This window comes from Thamnophis elegans, chromosome 11, assembly GCF_009769535.1.
Source record: "Thamnophis elegans isolate rThaEle1 chromosome 11, rThaEle1.pri, whole genome shotgun sequence".
Lineage (NCBI taxonomy): Eukaryota > Metazoa > Chordata > Lepidosauria > Squamata > Colubridae > Thamnophis > Thamnophis elegans.
In genome coordinates this window covers 6,306,724-6,324,196 of record NC_045551.1, presented here as the reverse complement: position 1 = coordinate 6,324,196, position 17,473 = coordinate 6,306,724, and the positions used below count along the sequence as shown (strand labels likewise).

At 44.2% G+C, this 17,473-nt stretch overlaps 1 protein-coding gene across 1 annotated transcript in view; it reads left to right on the top strand.

Annotated features, from left to right (window-relative positions):
- CACNA1E (calcium voltage-gated channel subunit alpha1 E) overlaps positions 1-16,464 on the top strand; it is a 351,045-nt gene extending 334,581 nt beyond the window's left edge. The window contains exons 45-48 of the mRNA XM_032226797.1: positions 1,540-1,668; positions 6,349-6,529; positions 13,180-13,370; positions 15,928-16,464. Of these exons, the coding sequence (XP_032082688.1) occupies positions 1,540-1,668; positions 6,349-6,529; positions 13,180-13,370; positions 15,928-16,464 (1,038 nt within the window). The remainder of the gene's footprint in view (positions 1-1,539; positions 1,669-6,348; positions 6,530-13,179; positions 13,371-15,927) is intronic.
- Positions 16,465-17,473: the final 1,009 nt, after the last annotated feature.

Sequence of the window (17,473 nt, the reverse complement as noted above, 5' to 3'; positions counted from 1 at the left end):
GGGATTATGATGATGGTAAATATTTTGAGTTATAAATATATAGTAAAATGAGAGTATTATAATATATACTCAACTATCATCGAGCAAGTTATATTTTCAAGGTACTTATCAATGTTGGAAATGTAATTTTTGTCTGAAAATTTGACCCTTTATGTTTGTTACAGTGATTAATTCTAATTATCATTCTACTAATTGGTTTGTTCTCATTGCATATAATCATTTCATCAGGTGGGTTTTTCAGCGATAAATAATAATAACTAGTGCTTTGAAGCTTTTGTTCATTTTGTCTTCAATGCTGGTGTTCATGTCCAAAAGCCAAATTGTTGAATCATATCACAGAAATGTGGATTATATGCCTCTGAGCCACATGCCTCTGAGCCACTTATTACCTAGTGGAATTCATGTCTACATATGTAAATGGTCTATGTGTGTTTGTGTGTGTGTGTGCACATTTGTGCACCACCTTTGTTGAAAGCCAATGCTTTATAATTGTGCATTTATTTCCACTCTTCTCTGTGTGCTTCTCAGAATGTTGCACTCTATCCATAAATTTTGCATTATACGCACACACATACATTACGCATTCTTAGACTTTCTGTGCTTGAAAAGAACACATAAACAATTTTTTGTCAGACTTCTGTATGGAGACTGATATGCTATTCCTAATTTCTCCTGATCTAGTAACAATAAAAAATCCATTTTGATCATTGAGCATAGCAAAAGACAAACAGCGAAAGCATTACATAAGCATCTAAAAATTCATTTTGGGGATATTCCTGGCAAAGTTTCCACTGATGATTAAGTAGATGGATGGTTGATGGAGAGAAATACATACACACATACACACATAAAAATCACACTTATGAACCAGCAGGCTTTTAAAAAGCAAATCACTGAGACATTGGAGCCAGATTTAAATCAGAAAGGCACTTACATCTAATCGTGAAACCGGGCTTAACTTTTATTGATTTTAATCCAAACTTGATATCCGAGTGCAAGAAAATGTATGGAGAGCCGAGGTGGCGCAGTGGTTAAATGCAGCACCGCAGGCTACTTCAGCTGACTGCAGTTCTGCAGTTCGGCTGTTCAAATCTCACCGGCTCAGGGTTGACTCAGCCTTCCATCCTTCCGAGGTGGGTAAAATGAGGACCCGGATTGTTGTTGGGGGCAATATGCTGACTTTGTAAACCGCTTAGAGAGGGCTGAAAGTCCTATGAAGCGGTATATAAGTCTAACTGCTATTGCTATGCTGAAAAAGCAAGCAGTCTGAATTTCCCTGATCTGTTAAACTGAAATGATTATATATATATATTTAGCACTAAAGGTATAGTTACTGATTGTAATCGTGTTAAACACATTCAGCATACTTAAGAAGGGCAGGTTCCTTCCCTCTTGCCAACAGAAAGCATTCACAATGCTTCCTTTAAATCCTGTAATCAAGCCATTCCCACCACATGGATAAAAACAATGCCAGCAGAAAAATGGCAAACAATATAACCAAATGAAATCCCATGAGTTTGGCTGTGTGTTTATTTCCAGGACCCAGAAATTAGAGAGTTTAAAAGAGTGCAGCCTTCTAACTGTGGCAGTTATCTCCCGGTGGATACTCAGGAACGAGCTGTATCTGGGAGGGCTTCTTCCATGCCACGCCTGACTGTGGATCCCCAGGTAAAATCAGGTGAAATGGTGACTAACAGTAGGAATATATCATTACCGGAGATACATGATCCTTTCCTACAGGAGGTTGATGCTTTATTTGAACAGTGAAAAAGGCTGAAATTTGTCCCTGATACCAACTGGCTCCCTACGAATGTGGAACATTCTGTTAATTCTAGTATTGCAGATTCTGAACCCAGGGGCCCAATGAAACAAGGAAGACTCCAGTCCTGTTTAACAGATGGAAGTTGGAATATCTGTCCTGGACTACAACAGTGCAAATCATTTTTTCCCTTCTTTTATGTACACTGAGAGCATATGCGCCAAAGACAAATTCCTTTTGTGTCCAATCAGACTTGGCCAATAAATTCTATTATAATTAACTCTATCTAAATTTGCCCAGCTACCACCTTAATCAGTCCATAAACCTTCTTCTAATACTTCAGAGACCCTGGACAGCAGACGTTTGAGGGAGCCATCTTCCTGTTCTATTTCAACCGAACCTGTTCTGACCCCCTCCTCTGTCCAGTAACGAAAGCCAAGACAAGGGTACAATGGAATGTCCTTTAATTAGCAAGACCAGACTCTCGGTGGCTGAAAGCCAAATAAACAAACAGATAAGGACCTTGGCAGCAATTCAGACAAACTCTGGCAGCAATCCAGCCTGTCAAGTTCGTTTCTCTTTAGTCCAAGTGTTGACTTCTGCAAGAAGGGCATGGCACAAGCAGTCTCTTTTATAGTCTGGAGAGGAGCCTAATGACCATCAGCTGAGTGTAATTACCTCCTGTAATTATGTAGTTGATCTTGAGGCCGAGTAGCCCTTCGATGGCGTGCATCCTGGAACAACTCACAGTTGGTTTCTGGATCACTCTCTCTTGTCTCCTTCCCACTGATCCAAGGCTCAGGTGCCACCTGGTGGCCAACCAGTCTCTCTGTGCCCTGCTCGGAGTCAGAACCCTGTCCAGGGTCCTCCACATCCTCCAAGGACCACTCATAGGGCCCCTCGCTGTCGGAGTCTGGTGGCAGCTCCAACGGCTCCTGCCAGGCCACAACACGAACCTATTGTTGATTATAGCAAGAATCCCGACCATTTGAAATAATCCTTTTACTTCTGTCATCTGGATGTACTTTTCCCTTTAAACTTAGCCACTTTCTCTTTCAAACCTCATTGTCCTAATATACTTGTCTACATACCTGCTGCCTAGCATCCTGTCCTGGTCAGTCTTGGCCATAATCCTTGTATTTGTCTGTTGAGCAATTTTTTTTCCTGTTTGTCTGTCTTGTAATCAGTTTTGATTAACAGAGAGATAAAATAAATACCTTCTCAGGTTGGTAATAATAATTTATAAAAAAATTTTCAGTGATTAAGATTTCAGTATCAGGTTCTCCCACCCTGAAGGCACTTGAGCTGGGTTATTGAGGAAATTGAGAAGGAAATAATGGCCTGTTCCAGAGGTGGGTTCCTACCGGTTTGCACCAGTTCGGTAGAACCGGTTTGTCAAAACTACCGAACCGGTTAGAAGAGGTTCCACCCGGAAAGCAGGCCACACCTACAGAAGAGGTTCCAAAAAATTGTGAAACCCAACCACTCTCTCTCACACACACACACAGAGACACACAGACTCACACAGAGAGAGAAAGAGAAAGAGAAAGAAAGGAAGAAAGAAAGAAAGAAAGAAAGAAAGAAAAAGAAAAAGTGAGATATGAAAGAAAAATTGCAATAGAATGCCCTTTTGTGGTTCCCCGACAAATGTGCGCTCGACAAAAGCGCGCCCGATGAAGCCGCATCGACAAAACCACACGTTCTAAATCGCACCAATAAATGAGTGCAGAAGTGCGCCGACAACAGCTTGCCGACAGAAGCGCGCTCTAAACCTAACCCTAAACCTAACCCTGAACCTAACCCTAAACCTAACCCTGAACCTAACCCTGAACCTAACCTTAAACCTAACCCTGAACCTAACCCTAAATCTAACCCTGAACCTAACCCTGAACCTAACCTTAAACCTAACCCTGAACCTAATCCTAAAACTAACCCTGAACCTAACCCTAAACCTAACCCTGAACCTAACCTTAAACCTAACCCTGAACCTAACCCTAAATCTAACCCTGAACCTAACCCTGAACCTAACCTTAAACCTAACCCTGAACCTAATCCTAAAACTAACCCTGAACCTAACCCTTACCTTAACTTAAATTGCACTTCTGTCGGCGTGCTGTTGGCGCACTGTTGTGGGCGCGTTGATGACATTGTGGTTTTTGCAATGCCGTTTCATCGGCGCACTTTTGCCGTGCGCACATTTGTCGGGTCTTGCCTTTTTGTCCTTCCTTTTCTAGCGTTTCTTCCCTTTCTTTCGAACTTAACAACTTGATATTAACTATCCCTCTTTTCAGTAGACTTACTGCAGTTCAGGTTTTGTTCCAAGACTTAATTTTAGCTGGCAAATCTATTCCTAGGTAAACTAGAGAAAGCTGTCGTCCTATATGAGTATAAATGTCCTTGCAAAGTGAAAAAAAACCACAGTCTGTTTCCCTGGAGTATTTTCCCTTTTAAAACTGATTACTTTTTTTAAAAAGTGAGGATTCTTATCTCTTACTTTAATGTTAATAGGAGAGAATGTCAGTATGATACAATGGTCAAGGTTTTGCAGATTCTAGTCTGCCCTTGGCCACAGAAGTTCATGGAAATGACCTTCGCTTAATTACTGTCCCTCAGTCTAACCTATCCCAAGGGTTCTGGTTGTGAAGAACATAGGGGGCGGGGATGGGGGGGGTATGTATAATACCTTGAAATCCTGAACATTAATCAATGAATCAGTAAGCAAGGCACCACATACTGATTTACTGATTAAGCTAGGCCGTATTAAAAGTCTGCTAGTATTGAAAGAAACCATTAAGCTTTTCTCTGCCTTTACTGACCTTCTCTCAGTAGGAAAGAGTGAATGGTGCATTTCAGAACATACTTAAAATTAATTTCCAGACTCCCCTAGAGTGTCTTCCATAATTATGTGAAATTGTTTGGCTTATATTCATTGAGTTCAAAGGGATGGCTCTCTCTTTCAGCGCAAGGCCATTAGCCTGTGTGGATTTAACACCTGATCTACCGATCTCTCTCATTTCAAGCAGACTGAAAATTATGTAGTCCTTGTTTTTAGTCAATAGATCTGGGATGAGGAGGTTTGAGTAACTAGGCAATGAATTAGGTGACACCAAGAGCATGACTAACATGGGTTCTGAAAAGTGCCCAAAAAGTGACTAGAGTCAGTTCATAGACAAATGCGTGTACGTCAAAAGCGCGCCGACAAAAGCGCGGCAAGAAAACCGTGACATTGAAATCGCACCCACAACAGCGCACCGAGAACAGCACGCCGACAAAAGCGCGCCTTCAACAAACAACACAAAAATAACATAATAATCCTAACCCTAAACCTAACCCTAAACCTAACTCTGAACCTAAACCTAACCTTTACCTTAACCCTAATCGCGCCTTTGTGGGCGTGGTTTTGTCGGCGCGCTGTTGTGGACGCGATTTTGACATCGCGGTTTTCTCGCCGCAGTTTTGTCGGCGCGCTTTTGTCGTGCGCGCATTTGTCGGGTGACGAATAGAGCTCCCCAAAGAGTTGGTGATGTTCATGTACCTGTTACAGTTGCAAGGTTTGGCGCAAACCTTCTGTTGCTGTAGAAACAGACGTGTTTTTACTCTATTGTGTTGAATGGGAGACTCTGGCTGAATATTAGAAAGGATATTCCCAGTCCAAGCACTTGGTCTCTGGTGGGATTTACACACAATTGGAAAAAATGGACCCCAGCACAAAAGACTGTATACCACCTTGATGGGCAAGCCAAATTCTTCCTGTATGAGAACCAGTTTTGGTACCAGCTAGAAACCAGGAGAATGTCAGTTCTAGTCCCACTTTAGGCATGAAAGCTGGCTCGGTAATTTTGAGTTAGTCACTCTTTGCAGCCCAGCCCACTTCACGAGACTGTTGTTGTGGAGAATATAGGAGGAGGAAGGAGCGTTAGGTATGTTCACCACCTTGAATTATTTATAAAATGAATGAGAGGAAGCAGATTGGCTGCTTGGCATGAAAGTCAGAAAACAGTGTGATGCATCCAGTAGATGAACGCTCATAGGCTGAAAACTTTGTGAGCTCTTTTGACTGAGGAAGACAAGTTTTGATTGACATTTGGTGCTTCTGTGAACGCTGCAGGCTGATTAAAAACTAAGTATGCCGATTCCCATATCATCCTGATCACTAAAATAGAGCAGAATGTTCAACCATGCATCATTTCAATTCAAATATTCAATGCAGAAGCTCTGGGCAGTGCAAAGCCTAATCATGTGAAAGTGCTTGTTACCTACCTATAAAACTGAACTTGTTCTGCTTCTTCTTATTTCATTACTCACATGTACAAAGATGCAAAACGTTGGACGTGCCTTAGAGCCTCCGGAAGTCAAAACAGATAAGCTTATATTAACCAAAACATATAGTAACAAAAGGTGTTATATGCTCCAAATTGGGGAGTTAATTTCCTTCCACACCTCTCTGGTTATTACAAATGTCTTTATTCTTGGCCCAATGAGAGAGCTCCCTCTGAGATTAAGTAAACCTAACTAGCAAATCTGTCGGCTGAAACCAGTAGGCACTTGACAACCTTTAATCCTTCTTCCATTCTGGGATGCATTTCTAGGTAGTTACAGATCCTGGCTCCATGAGACGTTCGTTTTCTACCATCCGAGACAAACGGACAAATTCCTCCTGGCTGGATGAGTTCTCAATGGAAAGAAGTAGCGAAAACACCTATAAGTCTCGCCGTCGCAGCTACCATTCTGCGCTGCACCTGTCCTCACGCCGCCTCAACATAGACTCAGGTAACAGAGGATGAGGGGGACTCTTTGAATTTGAGTTTATTGACATTTGTATGCCGCCCACTCCCTTGGGACTCTGGGCGGCTTACAGGCAAGACAAAAACATATATAAAAAAATTAAAAATAAGAATACAATGGTTAAAATTTCACACCATGCATACTGTTAGAGTGGGGCTGGATACTAATCAACAGCCCCAGGCCTGCCGGAACAGCCAGGTCTTAGCAGCTTTACGGAAGGCCGGAAGAGTAGTAAGGGTCCGGATCTCTATGGGAAGATCGTTCCATAGGGCCGGAGCAGCTACTGAGAAGGCCCTCCCCCGGGGAGCCGCCAACCGACATTAGCCGGCCGACAGTACCCGGAGGAGGCCCAATATGTATGATCTTATTGGTCGTTGGGAGGTAAATGGCAGGAGGTGGTCTCTCAGGTAGCCAGGTCCTAAACCATGTAGGGCTTTAAAAGTAACGACTAGCACCTTGAAGCGCGTCCAGAGACCAATGGGGAGCCACTGCAGCTCACGGACGATAGGTGTAACATGGGTGTATCTAGGTACACCCAATATTGCTCGCGCGGCTGCATTCTGGACCATCTGCAGTCTTCGAATACATCTTAAGGATGAAGGGAGCTGGACTCCTCCGAAGACACAGAATCATAATCTTTCTCCACCAAAAATGAGTAAAGTTAGAAAACACTATTATGGCTATGCGCAGAATATGAACTCACCATATCTTTCCTAGGATCAAAAGCAGGGGTGGGTTCCTACCAGTTCTAACCTCTTCTATAGAAGAGGTTCCACAAATCTACGGTGCCGTTTAGAACCGGTTTCACCTCCCTCCCCCCTCCCCATCCGCACATCATCAAGATGAAGAGCGAGAGGAGGAATTCTGGGAGTTGAAGTCCACAAGTCTTAAAGCTGTCAAGTTTGAACACCCCTGGGGTTTTTTTCTAAAGGGTTAAGGGTGCAAGGGTCTTGTAACTTGACAGCTTTAAGACTTGCACACTTCAATGCCAGAGTTTCTGAGCCAACATTTCGGTTGCTAAGCAAGAGCGTTGTTAAGTAAGTTTCGCCATATTTTACAAGTTGGCCACGCCCACCCAGTCACAATGCTGGCAAGCCACTCCCACTCAGTCACATGGCTGGCAAGCCATTCCCATCCAGTCACATGGCCGGCAAGCCACTCCCACAAAGCAGGCCACACCTACAGAAGAGGTTCTAAAAATTTTTGAAACCCACCACTGATCAAAAGTCATTCCAGATGAAGATGCAGCTGTTTTTAAGAGTTTCCATCAGACATTACAGCTACACACTCTCTGAACTGTTCTTTCCCTTTTGACTCTGGATCTTTTCACAGCCTCAAAAATACAGGCTGCTTGTTGAAAGACTTACATGGATAGTTTTTAAATAGGATCTATTTTAAATCATCATCTCTTACTCATTTTTGCTAGTGCTATACTATTTAAATATAACATTCATCTTAGAAATAGCATTGCATTTCAAGTGCTAATGGCCCCTCCCATCTAAAAGCTAATTTCTTAAGTCCCAATTAAATTGTATGACTTAATTACAATAATCTTTTTTTCAACACAGGTCATGTAGAAAAGGCATTAACTGAAATGCAGGATATAGTATTTGATATACAGAAATAACTTTTGAATTTAGGTTTTATTCTTTCTGATTCTGTACCTAAATTAATTCTAGTGTGTAACCATTTTAATCTAAAATTTGAATCACAATAGCCTTAAAATGCATATTAGTCCTTTCTGATCGAAATCTCAGAATAAGTATGGAGTTTCCAAAAAGGTAATAAATTCGCAGGATTTCTATGGGATTACAGTACTTGGAATCTTGATTCCTCCTGCTGATTTGCTCCTACAGTAGACAAACAAGCACCATAGTGAGATTAAAAAAATAAAGTTTTTAGGAAGAAAGGAGATTCTGTTTCCAATGTTTCTGTACCATATTTTGGTATTATATTGTAGATTTTCGAGCCCACAAGAAAGAGAACATGGTAATAAACTTTCTATCACTTGCCATGAATTTATTTCCCATAATGTTTTTTTGTAGAAACGACACTGTTAATTAAGATATAAAAGGTAAGACGATGTTTTCCAGAATGATTTCTATGTGTCGAGAATTTCTCAGAATATTTGAAATATCACTAATAAATGGAAATTTTTCATCCATATTAACATAATGAGCAGTTTCTAACAAAAATGTTAGTCACTCTACAGCAGCCACATGTTGTCTTTCAGATTGCTTTTTATATTTTGCCTCTTTATTCATATAAGCCCCATAAGTGTTCTTAGTAATTTATGACTCATGTAAGAATATGAATGCAGGAAGCAACCTTAATCTGAGACAACCCACTGGTCCATCTTACTCAGGGCTTAAATTGGAAAGGGTACTTCCAGTCTTACTTTGAAATGTGAAGGATAGAACTGGGGTTCTTTTGTGTGCAAAACTTTGCAGGAGCTTTGAAAATAATTTCCTACTGAAGAAATGGGCAACACACCAGCACAAATGGAAGAGACGGCTTTCTTTAGAGTTCAGGACCAGGACAAGTTAAGGCCAAAGTTTAGGGTGCTAAGCGAGCCAGTTGTGAGTTTTACCCCATTTTATGAACTTTCTTGCCATAGTTATTTGTTCTGACCCCCCTCGTCCCACACCAACACACACTCCGAGCCAAAGATAAGTTACGGCATTTAATTAACAGACAGACAGGTCCTTGGCAGCAAACCGGCACAGACAAGCTTGGGCATCAATCCAGCACAGATAAGCCGTGGCAGCAATCCAGCCTGCCAAGCTCACCATAATGTTCTCTGACATTAGTTCCTGCATTGACTTCTGCAAAAGGGGTGTGTGCACAAGCAGTCCTTTTTATAGTCTGGAGATGAGCCTAATGACCACCAGCTGAGTGCAATTACCTCCTGTAATTGCATAATTGTTCCTTATGCCTATTAGCTCTCCGATGCCAGGCATCTAGGAACAACTCCCTTGGCTCCTCCCCACTGCTGACGTCTGGATCACACTCCCTTGTCTCCTCCTCACTGGTCCAAGGCTCAGGCACCTCCTGGTGGCCAACCAGCCTCTCTGCGCCCTGCTCGGAGTCCGAATCCTGTCCAGGGTCCTCCACATCCTCCAAAGCTGACTCATAGGGCCCCTCGCTGTTGGAGTCTGGTGGCAGCTCCAACGGCTCCTGCTGGGCCACAACAGTTATTAAGTGAATCACTGCAGTTGTCATGTTAGTAATGCAATTATTAAGTGAATCTGGCTTCCCCATTGACTTTGCTCATCAGAAATTCACAAAAGGGGATCACATGACCCTGGGACACAGCAACCGTCATAAATATGAGTCCAATGCCAAGCATCTGAATTTTGATCATATGACCATGGGGATGCTGCAATGGCCATAGCTGTGCAAAATAGTTCTTAAATCCCTTTTTTTCAGTGCCGTTGTAACTTTTTCAGTGCCGTTCGTTGTAAACGAAACACGAAACGAATCGCTGTAAGTGGAGGCCTGGCTATGATTAAATCACAAGCATTCAGAGGTGGAAGGTGAAAAGAGGAGAGTTCTAGATGTGAATCTTATAACGCCATTCCCTGTCTTGTTCAGCTGGCACAATCATCAAGTGGTAACATTCTCCCGAATTTCCCCAATTTCTCATTTCTTTTCCTCATACCTTAGAAAATACAGAAGCACAGTGTAGTCTCTACGGATGTGGACAGACATATCCATTACGGATCTACAGTGGGCTGCAGCTCCACCTCCCCTGCTTAGCTGGGTGGGTGGCTGGGAAAGCGGCGAGGGGGGAAGCTCCGGCCAGCATCCCTGCCTCCTTCCTCCGAGAGCTGTGCCCTCCAGGGACAGCCCCTCAGGGGTGTCGCTTCTTGGCCCGAAACAAAGCGGTGGTGAGGAAGGAGTCTCTGGTGGCAGCAGGAGAAGCGGCGGTGGCAGCTGAAGCTTAATCCCGGGCAGTCAGTTCCGGCTCTCCATTCCCTGAGCATGTCCCATTGCTTCTGGCGCCACTTTTGGTGAATCCGGCTCAGTGGCGGGGCTCTTGCCATCGCTGAGTGCATCGCTGACAGCCCCTTTTTGCAATTGCCACCAAGCCAGATTCACCAAAAGCAAACCAGCACAGACAAGCTTGGGCATCAATCCAGCACAGATAAGCCATGGCAGCAATCAAGCCTGCCAAGCTCACCATAATGTTCTCCGACATTCGTTCCTGTGTTGACTTCTGAAAAGGGGTGTGTGCACAAGCAGTCCTTTTTATAGTCTGGAGATGAGCCTAATTACCACCAGCTGAGTGCTATTATCTCCTGTAATTGCGTAATTGTTCCTTACACCTATTAGCTCCCCGGTGCCGGGCATCTAGGAACAACTCCCTTGGCTCCTCCCCACTGCTGAAGTCCGGATCACACTCCCTTGTCTCCTCCTCACTGGTCCAAGGCTCTTGCCATCACTGAGAGCATCGCTGACAGCCCCTTTTTGCAATTGCCACCAAGCCAGATTCACCAAAAGCGGTGCCAGCAGCAACAGGACATGCTTGGGGAAGGGAGAGCCGGAACTGACTGCCCGGGATTGTGTCTCTGGATGGCACCTGAGGCTGCCTTGCCTCCTTCTGCCCCATGGGAAAAAGAGCAGCTCCCCTCTCCCCTCTCACTTTTCTCAGCCTACGCACTATTCGGGGGTGGGGGAAGTGCCCCTTGGCTGCCTCTCCAGGAGGACTACCGCGCATCCTCCAATTCAGGACTTGGAAAGAAAGAAGGTAAGAAAGGATTGTGCAAAATTCTGGAATATGCCTCAAGAGAGTTTGCAGTCCAAATACCAATAGGCTCTTAAAATAAATGGATGGCTAAAATGGCTGGATGAAGAACAATGAACTTTATTGCATTTCTTTGCACGTGTGAGAAGGCATCTGCTACAACAATATGTACAGCCACTGTTCTTGCTTGGGAAGCCCAAAAGACTATTGGAATTTAGTTATATGTTACACTAACATCCCTATTTTTTAAGCAACCCAGAGCAACCTGTTCTGCCCCCCCCTGTCCCACACCAACACACACTCCAAGCCAAAGATAAGTTACGGCATTTAATTAACAGACAGACAGGTCCTTGGCAGCAAACGGGCACAGACAAGCTTGGGCAGCAATAAACACAGATAAGGCTTGGCAGCAATCCAGCCTGCCAAGCTTCTAACAATGTTCTCCGACATTCATTCCTGCATTGACTTCTGCAAGAGGGGCGTGTGCACAAGCAGTCTTTTTATAGTCTGGAGAGGAGCCTAATGACCACCAGCTGAGTGCAATTACCTCCTGTAACTGCACAACTGTTCCTGATGCCTATTAGCTCTTCGATGGCGTGCATCCAGGAACAACTCACTGTGGGCATCTGGATCACTCTCCCTTGTCTCCTCCCCACTGGTCCAAGGCTCAGGCGCCTCCTGGTGGCCAACCAGCCTCTCTGCGTCCTGCTCGGAGTCGGAACCCTGTCCAGGGTCCTCCACATCCTCCAGAGCCGACTCATAGGGCCCCTCGCTGTTGGAGTCTGGCAGCTCCAACGGCTCCTGCTGGGCCACAACAGCAACCTATTTGGTTCTCCCTAGTAATAGCTTGTCTTTACAGCAATCTGAGATACAACAGTAGTGCCATAGGAAAACTCCATGGTTCCGTAAAAATTTGAACCTGAGTCTCCCAAGTCCTAGCCTCATATTCTTCTTTAATTATACAACGCTGGCTACTTAGAATAAAAGAGCAACCCACAACAAAAAGGGGTGTTATAGGAACACCCCTATAGAAACAATGGCTGTAAAGCTGATAGAAAAAAATGCAAAAGGAGAATGTTTTAGGTCAGGATCGGCCTAAACCTGGGAGCCTGCAGGTCGGATGCGCCATGCGCAGGCCGCACCCACCTCAGCTCCACAAAGGGGAAAAAACATTGTGATCTGTTGTGTGACGGCAATGTGATGCGGCGAGTTTGACACCCGTGCTTTAGGCTATTGCAGTGGTGGGATTCAGCCAGTTCGCACCTATTCGGGAGAACCGGTTGGTAACTTTCTAAGTAGTTCGGAGAACCGATTGTTGGAAGAAATCTCCTTTTGCTTTTTCCCACTTTACAGGGCTAATCCTGTAAGGAAGGCAGGAAGGAAACACTCTGGTGTTGTTTCTAGCCTAATCTTTATTGATCTGCTTACAGAAATTGCCTCTCTGGTTAACCCTTATTACCATTGTAAGAGATAAGGCGAAGCGCCCATCGACCTGAGTGACCTTGAGTTGGCCACGCCCACCCAGTCACATGACCACTGAGCCCCACCTACCCAGATGGTCATTAGGGCAGAGAACCGGTTGTTAAATCATTTGAATCCCACCACTGGTATATACTTTTTAAGTCATAAATATTGTACAGTAAAAGATAGTAATGGCTTCAATAGCAATGGAAAAGTCATATAAACAGTGAAGCAGAGGAAAGGTCACCTAAAGAGAAAAATAAAGTATTAGGGATCGCTTTTGATTTGATGGATAGGTTAAGAGAAGAGAAAAAAATATTCCTCCTATCCAAAATTGTACAGGACGCAGAAGGCATTCAGACTGCTCAAAGGTTCCCAAGTGTAAAGTTTTCATGTAATCCTGCCAATTTTCTTTTTATATAAATAGGCCATCGAACTGATACACATCGTTCAGGAGGCAGAGAACGAGGCCGATCCAAGGAGAGAAGGCATCTACTCTCTCCAGATATTTCTCGTTGCAACTCCGAGGAAAGGAATCCACAAGCAGATATTGATTCTCCAGAGCGACCTCATTCCAGGTCTCCCAGTGAAGGCAGGTCACAAACTCCCAACAGACAGGTAGGTATACAACTGGCAAAGATCAAGAGAAATACCTGGAAATATTAGTGAAACGTTTGGAGCAACTGCTCTCCTTCCCTAATATACTACAAGGAGCCTTTCAGAAATGCTTGCTTCCATTTTTGACTAACTATAACATTTAATATCAGATAAATGAAGGTTACTTTTAGTTCCAGTTCATTAGAACAGGCTTCGAACTATAATTATGATCAGTCACAATGTACAATTCTAAAAAAAGTTTCTTCTGTTTCGAATAATGTTTTGCATTGTACGTTAAATATACAGTAAATGAAAGCTTCCACTCTGTTTTGCATGGCCATGTTAGAGAGGGATGTGAAATGCACAAAGTAGCTTTTGACAGACTAATTGGTTTTCATTGACTTAACATGAGGTGAGATCCTGTCAAAAATTAAATTGAGGTTATTGATGTATAAAAGGCTAGAACAAGCTGGAAGCATATTACAGAGATATGGAGAGCAAACATGGATCCATCCTTTGGCTCACAGTCTCAAAGACTGTCTCTGTAATGTTGTCAAGCGTGCAATTATATTCCTTTTAGAATTTTGGCCTGCCACACTTTCTCTTATTTCATTATGCTATGAAATCCCAATTCTGGAAATGACATCAGAATCCCACCCAGTTAAAAGTTCATGATCTTGTCCCCATACCCACAATCCATCACATGGTCCAATCTTCTTCTTCCATACTGGCATCCACACCCAGCTGCTTCCGGTCAGGTGTAAAAGTGCGGAGACAAAGGATGACCTTGGCTTCTAGTAAAGAATGAAAAACAATACAATTCCAAAATCCTACTCCTTTCTATTCCCCCCTCCCATCAACTATACTAAAGAAACAGCATAATGAAATAACAGAAAGTGTGGCAGGCCAAAATTCTAAAAGGAATATATTTGCAGGCCTGACAAATGTATTGTTTTGCCTAGGGTGAGTCACCTACAGAAACTGAGGTGAGGGTCTCCATAACTTGTTGCAAAATGACTCTGCAGGAAGCACTGAAGATCAGAGACGGCCTCAGAGAGCCCACAGATTTCTGTTGTGGTGCAAGTACATTTTCTTACTTGCCATGACAATCTCCAGTGGCTCTCTAAATTGTAGCACCCAATGGTTGCCCTTGCATTTCAGTGTTCAGGCCCTTAAAATATTACAATACTACAGAAAGGTTGCTATCTAGAGGAAGTCAAAAATACATGCAGAATAATAGGAATTCATGACCGTTTAATTGAGCTTCAGGGGGCACAACGGCTCAGCAATTAAAGATGCCGAGTTGTCAGCTGGGAAGCCAACAGCCCAGGTTCGAGAACCAAGTACCATGAGCTCCTGTTACATGCTCCAGTTCCTGCAAACCTAGTAGTTCGAAAGCATGCAAATACAAGCAGATAAATAGGTACCACTTCAGTGGAAAGATAACAGCATTCTGTACAGTTCTGCATTTAGTCATGCTGGCCACATGGTCATGGAAATGTCTTTGGACAATGCTGAGTCCCTCAGCTAAGAAACAAGAGGGGCACCACCACCTTCGGTCAGACTTGACTGGACAGGGAAAGCCTCTACCATTATATTAAGCTTCAGCATTGTTTTAAATTGTGCCTTTTCTCATTTATTTTTCCAAATGCCACACTTGACTCATACGTGACAATTGCGCGATAGACATATGCACGCCGGCAAAATCGCGCCGATTAAAACGCGACGTCAAAATCGCGCCCACAAATTCGCGACATCAAAATCGCGCCGACAAAAGCGCGATGACAAGCACATTAAAATCGGGGAAAAAATAGGGTTAGGGTTATAACGTATGTATACGCGTCCCACTATGTTAATGTTGATGACGCGATTTTGTCGGTGCGCTATTGTCGAAAATCAATTAGCAATTTTGACAGCGCTCATTTGTCCGTCGCGGTTTTGTCGGCGCGCCTACGTCTATCGCGCATTTGTTCAGGGAACCAACTCATAAGTGGACAGGGACTTTAAATTATAATACATAGTGTCGGTTTCTTCAGTTCAGGAAAGATTGGTCAACAGAGGCAAAAGTGTTCTCTGTCCTTCCTGCCTCTCCCAGCTTTAGGTGTGGCAGGGCCTGGAGTCTGCTGAGCATCCCTGTTTCTGGCTTTTAAGTTTAAGTTTTATTTTATTTATATGCCGCCCTATTCCCTAAAGGGACTCAGGGCGGCGAACAACTTAAACCGGAAGGGGAAACATACAAGTACAAAATAAACATATTAAAATGACCAACAACCACACCTGTCGAGAGGGGAGGGGAGCTCATCAACCCCAGGTTTTGAGCCGAGGTGGCGCAGTGGTTAAATGCAGCACTGCAGGCTACTTCAGCTGACTGCAGTTCTGCAGTTCGGCTGTTCAAATCTCACCGGCTCAAGGTTGACTCAGCCTTCCATCCTTCCGAGGTGGGTAAAATGAGGACCCGGATTGTTGTTGGGGGCAATATGCTGACTCTGTAAACCGCTTAGAGAGGGCTGAAAGCCCTATGAAGCGGTATATAAGTCTAACCGCTATTGCTATTGCTATTTTCCCTTTTTTTTTGCAGGGCACAGGCTCCTTGAGCGAGAGCTCCATCCCTTCTCTGTCTGACACCAGCACACCAAGGCGAAGCCGCCGCCAGCTCCCTCCAGTGCCGCCAAAGCCACGACCTCTCATCTCCTACACTGCTATGATGCAGCACTGTGGCGACACCTCCCCGCCGCCTGACGACAGCGAGGGGGGCTCCCCTCTGCTTTCTGGGACCCTGGAGACAAACAATACCTGCTTTACTGAGTCTTCCAGCTCCCTCCAGGGAAAGCAGAGCCTTCTCTCCACTCCCCAGCGCTACATCTCAGAGCCTTACCTGATGCTCCAGGACGACTCCCACGCTTCAGACTGTGGCGAGGAGGAGACCCTCACTTTCGAGGCCGCTGTGGCCACTAGCCTTGGCCGCTCCAACACAATTGCGTCGGGCCCTCGCTCCAGGCATGGTTGGCAGATGCCCAACGGGCATTACCGGAGGAGGAGGAGAGGAGCATCGCAAAGCATGTATGGGGCTGGCATCGAAGTACTAAGTGATACGGAAGAAGATGACAAGTGCTAGAAGCTACTTCCTGTCCCTCGTCCCTACGATGCATGCTGATTGCCACATTTGAAATGAAATGAAATGGAAATCAAATGCAGGAAAAGAAACAAAAAACTCTACTACAGCCTTCGTGCAAAACAAAGTCAATTCACAGCTTCTTTGTCTCCCTTCTTTTCTTTTGCACGGAAAGGTGCACCGGCTTGTAAAATGACAATGTAAACAGGGGCAACAGCAACCTTCATCACAAAAGCCGCTGGACCCAGTGCCTCCCAACGCCAAGAGTAAGGCGGGGTAGAATTTACTGGAAAAGCAGAGCAAGAAATCAGCTGAAGAAGGAGGGTTTTTAAAGCATCGTTTTCCTCTCCCCCCCCCCCGAAAGAAGAGTTTCACGATGGTGGTCGTGGGTGGGATCATGTCAGTTTCAGGGCTTGCGAAAGGCCTTATCTACAAGTTGACCAATCAGACCAGTGAATTCATTGCTGGGTCTATGCAGAGCTGCTTCAGGGTGAGATCCCAGCATTGGCTCCTTTTGCAGTCCTCTAGACAAGTTAGCCCATTTTTCAAAAAAAACAAAAAAACAAATCAAACTACTAATCATGGGACATACATTTAAAGAGAAGAGGGTGAAAGGAAGGGAGGGCAGCCTGGGCAAGAGTGAGAACAACATTTGGTTTAATGAAACCAACCTGATGCATAAAGTACCACTATCAATGTAGTAAAGAAGAGAATTGTTGTGATCCTAAATGTACTTAACCCATCGACCTCTCTCCGGGCATATATTCTGAGTTTAGAAAGAGTGGAAAGTGTGTATATGTAGAGAAATATTTTAATACAATGGTAAAGGCCAGCTCTAACGCTGCAGAGGTGGGTTCTTACCAGTTTGCACCAGTTCGGTAGAACCGGTTCGTCAAATCTACCGAACTGGTTAGAAGAGGTTCCGTCAGTGGACCCGGAAAGCAGGCCACACCTACAGAAGAGGTTCCAAAAAATTTTGAAACCCACCACTCACACACACATACACACAGAC